General features: G+C 33.3%; 1 protein-coding gene across 1 annotated transcript; it reads right to left on the bottom strand.

Annotated features, from left to right (window-relative positions):
• Positions 1-292: 292 nt before the first annotated feature.
• LOC143581937 (putative trehalose-phosphate phosphatase F) lies at positions 293-5,708 on the bottom strand. The gene is made up of 12 exons (XM_077064617.1): positions 5,581-5,708; positions 2,844-2,939; positions 2,340-2,768; positions 2,110-2,250; positions 1,957-2,028; positions 1,734-1,859; positions 1,583-1,639; positions 1,412-1,513; positions 1,254-1,331; positions 1,106-1,175; positions 959-1,029; positions 293-887 (listed from the first exon to the last, which is right to left on the bottom strand). Exons 3-12 carry the CDS (start codon positions 2,592-2,594, stop codon positions 732-734), a joined length of 1,128 nt encoding a protein of 375 aa, XP_076920732.1. The 5' UTR covers positions 2,595-2,768; positions 2,844-2,939; positions 5,581-5,708; the 3' UTR covers positions 293-731.
• Between the last annotated feature and the right edge of the window lie 475 nt (positions 5,709-6,183).

Raw genomic sequence — 6,183 nt, 5'->3', positions numbered from 1 at the left:
AATTTGTTTCAGTAATTCACAAATTCGGTGTCAATTCTGAAATTTATGGCTTCATTCAACTTATGTGGGCTAAGAAAACAAGAGGAAGTAGGTTGGGCCAATAGTGGGATCCATAGCGAAATAAAGGAAGATAGCAATCAAAACTCATGTTTCACACCACATAATCATATGATTCATCTTAAATATGGTTTCCCACATAAGGCTAGCCACCAGCCTATGATGTAGTTCACAAGCTCAAAACTAGCACAACTATTCATATATTACAAATTTACAATGCGCAGCCTTTGGCTTCCCATCACCAACAAGCCACATAGGTGTCCGCCAACCCACAAACTTCTGCATTGTGGATGGTCTAAACACAGTATTAAATAATGCGGTTTTGTCATTTCACACGTCTTTCTAAACCTAAATTTAACAATTCCAGCAACAATGTTTGGTGGGCCCATCCGCCTTACCGACAACATAGGATGAAGGTTGAAGACTTGAGGGCCCACAAATTAATATAAAATGCAATGAATCCAAACTGGTATTTAAAATGTAAGACGCAAAATATAAAAAACATATTGGACAATGCATTGCAAATGGACAATAGAAACAAAATAATAACCAATAAACACATAACTTGAATTTTTAAATAACACAGACAAAATGATAACATGCCCAGCCCGTGGTTCCCGCAGGCTTAACCCGGCTTATTAATAAAAGTTTAAAAAACGAAACCCTAATAAGCGTCATATGTCAGTATTAGACATTTGTTCCTTCCATTTAACTAAGGATTTAAGGAACTCTTTGACCTCTAAAGTGTCCCGAAGTGACAAGAAAGCTTTGCTTTCTTTGGGCACCGAAGATACCAGAATCCCATAACCACGCTTTCCTTCTCTTAAAACCTAGTAGAAGTTGGAACATAATCAACGACTTGATCAAACAACATTGTTGAAACAAACTATTAGACTTATACCTTGAATGCATCTTCGTCTGTTTTATCATCTCCAATATAAATTGGAAACACATCATTAATGTTGCTTAGCCCTGTAATTATACATATTATATTAACATAAATAGAGTGATTTTTGCACAAAATATGAAAAAACTATGGTGCACGTACCAAGTGATTCAAGTAAAAATTCCACCGCCTTTCCTTTGTCCCAATCAATCGAAGGACGGACCTCTAAAACCTGCAAATGAATGACTTTATAGATTATGTATCATTCAAAAAGGAAAATTTGTTAAAAAAATTCAGTGTTTATATTTACCTTCCGTCCATGAGTTAATGTCAAACGAGGATAATCTTTCAAGACATCATGAACACATTGTGCAATCAAAGGCCAACACTGCAACAGTTATAAATTACATATGTCAACGCTAATATATTTTTAAAAACATCAACAGTATGCAAAACAGAGTTCCTCACCTTTTCATCAACGTTGCGATAATGTACAGAAGTACAAAACGTGTGGTTTTCCACAAATGCCCCTGGGATATCCTTCGTCACCTCAACAAGGGTTTTAAAAACCTAAAGTTTATACCCTTTGTTAGCTTAGTATCAGCTAGAAAATGATAAACATTTGGAAACAGAACCCACCTCATTAATCATTGGTATAAACTCTCTAGCGGGCTGGAACAAATTTACTTCCTTGCCCTTCAAAAGAAAACATAAAGAAACCACTTCAACAAAACATAAGACAATTTATGAAAGAAAAATATAAACTTGAATTCAGTAATATATAGAATACCTGTTTGTCAGTAGAACGAATATAGTTTGTTTGGCTGTTAGAAATTGTGCCTTTGGCTGGGAATACAATGTCCATACCATGACTACCAGCATAAAATAGTTCTGTTAGTCCTACTAACTCATAAACCTGAATAAACATGTTTTACATAAACAATGTAAGACTTCAGTTTCACTGATTTTCCATTTATTATATATGTTTTCACTGTACTGTGAATATGTGATACCTTATCACGGCTTCTTCCACTAATGATAGCTGTCGGGAAGTATTTAGCAACGCCTTTTACAGCAGAACGCATCTTAAAAAGGGATGTGTGTTAAAAGTTAGAACCTTTAGCTCGATGATTAAAAGATTGTAAAATTCAGAAGATGTTACTTACATCAACTGACATAAACGCGTGATTGGGATCATCTACAATTGGTGAGAGGGTCCCATCATAATCTAAGAATATCACAATCTTTTTCTTGTGTGCATGGTTTATAATATGATGAAAGGACTTGAGAGCCGATGGATACTTGAGCTTTGAACAACAAGAAAACAAAATCCGCAAAATAATAAGAGAATTTAAACATGTATAAACTATAAAGTTATAATGTATAGAAGGCATACCATCCAAGAATAGTAAACAAGATCATTGTCATTAGAAGCAAGCTCACTTGCAAGATCTTTAAGCATCTTCTTACGAGGAGGTGAAGAAGCTTGCATGGCATCAAGCCAACCGTTGGATCTTACATCATCAAGCTTACTAGGTTTCTTTTTCGAGAACGAGCAAGAAAACACACTGGAATGAAACCCTAAAATAGTCTGATTTATAGGAATAGGATCAGCAAGAACATGAGAAGCATTCACCGAGCTCAGGTCCATTTGATCAAAAGATGAAATTAAAAATAAAAAGTTCAAATGCTTAATATTTTGGGGATGACAGCTGTCAATCAATCTTTAACCAACCCTTTTGTCAATAAAAAACCACTTTTTCAATGTATTCTTATCACCAGTGCTGGTTAAGCAGTCCATTGTGAAGAAGCTAATTCCTGAAATCTGAAATAAAGCATTCATGTATTTACTCGTTGATGTTCTTTGATTCATAAGTTATTATCATCGAATGTGGCGTACCTCATTTTCGAAGCTATGCATTTATGAAAAGTGCTAAAATCCCATTTTCGATCGTGAAGTCTCGTCAAAACTCAATAATTTAGATCTGTTTTCTTCCTGAGACACAAAGACTCAAGTCACATTAGTATAAAACACTTCATGAAAATAAATTATATTTTATGTAGAAGCACTGTACAAACGATGTCGAGTTTTGACTGCATATAACATAAACATGTTCTTAAAATATTAGATTCTGCATGAAGATTTACTGACACTTTCCCAAAATTTATGTTCTTGAAATATGTATTCATTTATAAAATATGCAGCAGCTTTAACTAAAATAAAAAAAAGTCTCAGTAATTTATAAACTGTTTCACCATTGTCAAACACAAATTAACTGTTTCACCATTGTTAAACTTAGAATTCACAGCTCACAAGATTCCAAGAAACATTAATCACAAATATTTTTAACTTAGAAATCACAGGATCCAGTTAGTTGCATGCTTACAAATGCCTGCAAATTTCTGACTAGAACAAAACATAATGCAAATTTGAACTAATCAAACTACTGATCACATGTTTGTGAAGCAAAATCTTTAAAACTTTGCCCTCAAAGAAATAGTAACCAGTAAATGTGTAAAAATCATTCATGATCATGGATAGTTTTATTAATAAAAAACAATGGTATGGCCATTTTTCCACTAGCACATTGCTTCAATGACCAGTCATAAATGTGGTATATGAGTTGAAAACAATCAATAAAATCAATTAATTATTCACACAACCACCATAAGCAATAATGAGCCATGTACACTATGTTAATAATCTTGATGTGACACTGCAACCACCACAAACCCCACCAATGGTCATGTTTACTACAGGGACATAAAACATCAATAATATTGTTTCTAATAAGGGAGATCACCCATATGCAAAGTTGCCTTATTTGGAAATGTTCCAATCAAAATTAATATCTAGGTCCATTAGTAATCATTGCTCTCACCAATAAAACTTATTTTGGGTGTTTCATATAATTGATGATAACTGATAACCAAACGTATGGTGAATATGTTTCAACTGTATGGGGTGTGCAAGAAAACAACAAAACCGATCCCGAACCAAAAAAACCAATTCCAAATCGAAAAAACAAAACATAAAACAAAAACCTGGTTTTATGCTTTTGTAAAAACCAAACTAACGCTTCGGTTTTGGTTTTGCAAATAAAAACCGAAAAAACCGAACCGAATTCCTAGATATTTTTTATTTTAAGTAATTTATAAAAGTAAATATGTAACTCAAATACTTTTGGCCAAATGTAATTTATAAAAAACCGAACCAAACGGCTTTAAAAATCCAAAAACCAAAGTTTTGGCTTTCGGTTTGGTTTTAGCCCAAAACTACACCACACACCCCTAGTTTTTAGACAGAATATATTATTTACCAGTAAGGCAAACACAGTTAAACAATTACATCGTGGAGAGCATATATTACCAATAAACAAACACAATGACAGCTGTAGTGTAACAAACTCGATACAAAAATATATATATATATATATATATGAAGTTAGTGGCTCAAATCCATTACCATAAACCATGCTGAATTAAAAACCAGTACCAAACAACAAAACTACACAAATATGGACTCCTTTACTAGATTAAGACAAAATGCACATATTTTCAAAAAATAAAGACACTTCACTGATCATTACATACCATTTTCCCTTAGCAATCTTCGATTTTCATATTATTATGTTCATTCATCATTTGAAAATTTTCAAATTAGAAAAATGCAATGCATGAAGCCTGCATGCAATATTCTAGAATCCCGATTAATCGCTAATCCGAGGGCTACCGATTCGATTTCACCTGATCGGCCTTAAAATCGGCACCAATCAAAATCAGTGAAACTCAGTCAAAAATCGGTCAAAAGTGGCCAAATTGGCTAAATTTCGATCAAAATCTTTGAAGTATTTGAAAATTATACTTCTTCTGAAAAGTTAGTTATAAGTATAAATTTTTGTGGTGTACAAACAACTCTTAATGTGAGAAACGTACAAATAACCAGAGTAATTACTATTTACTTACTCTACCTCGTATTTTTGTAGTGTAATTACTCTAGTTCAAAAGAGAGTAATAATAATACTAGTTACTTATACCTTTATTAGGTTAATTTCATTTGTACCAGATCCACCCCTACATATATAATTTTGAATAATTAAATATAAAAATTCCACTCCAGTTAATCCTTATTATTTGCCAGCAGTGCACACTGACTAGTGCCCAGAGGTGGGCAAATAAACCAGTTAACCAAACCCAAAAATCAAACCAAAACCGAACCGGTTTGAAACTGATTATGTAGAAACCGGTTTGGAACTGATTGAAACTTTAGCTTCGGAACCGGTTTGAAATTTTCTCCACCAAAACCGGAACCGAAACCAATGATAAACCGGTTTTGACTTTTGTTGACCAAACCGAACCTGTTTCTAAACCAGTGTCTGCATGTAAGTCAAACGAATGCGATTAAAACACATTAATCATCATCTGTCCAACTTCAATACACTATCTACATACATACAAACAGTAATCCTTACAAATCAGCTAAAACATGAACCGTCAAAATGATACAGGAAGCTAAATGTTGATCAAATTTTAAACAATTAGTTAAACGGTTAAACCTAACAACAAACACCAGTAAACACGTAAATTATATCAATTAGACAACAAACTAGGGTATTCGCATCAGTAATTGCGGTTACCTGAATGAGCAGTTGAGCGTAATTAGGCGGTTGAAGAGCGTAAATTATTATTATTATTATCAGTGGAAATGAAATGAAATTGAAAACCTAGAAATCAATTAAATTGTAGGTGAGAGAGTAGAAGGAAGAAGAAGGAGTGGTGAGTTGATTTATAGAGTTTGATATATAGGTAGAAGGTAAACATACAAACAAAACAAACTTGACAAACAAGCAAACTTTTTAATCTATTTGTCTAGTTTGTTGTATGAGTATTTTATAAATAAGTCAATATTTTAGTGAGTGAATGTCATGCACAATATTTCTAGTGTTCCAGCATTTTTTTAAAGGTGTTTTGATTTTGCGGTAATTCATCAGGCCTGTCAATTATTAATATATGAGTTGAGTTTTGAGAAGGAACGAAATTTTAACTGTCTATTATGAGTTTGATGCTCTAGATATTCGAACCCGGCACCTCCCAATCTCCCATGAGGAAACCCATACGGAAAAACTCACCGGCCACCATGCCTAATGCCGGTGTTTAGCATATATAATAAGAGAGATGAAGGTGTATGTGGTTCTTATGATTTGTTACTTAAATTTGATTATGTGTTGAATATCAGTTAT

Source organism: Bidens hawaiensis, unplaced genomic scaffold, assembly GCF_021521415.1.
Source record: "Bidens hawaiensis isolate Kalapana, Puna unplaced genomic scaffold, B.hawaiensis_p1.1 tig00031258_1, whole genome shotgun sequence".
In the NCBI taxonomy this organism is placed as follows: domain Eukaryota; kingdom Viridiplantae; phylum Streptophyta; class Magnoliopsida; order Asterales; family Asteraceae; genus Bidens; species Bidens hawaiensis.
The sequence above is the reverse complement of the archived record's forward strand: the minus strand, read 5'-3'. Positions and strand labels throughout refer to the sequence as shown.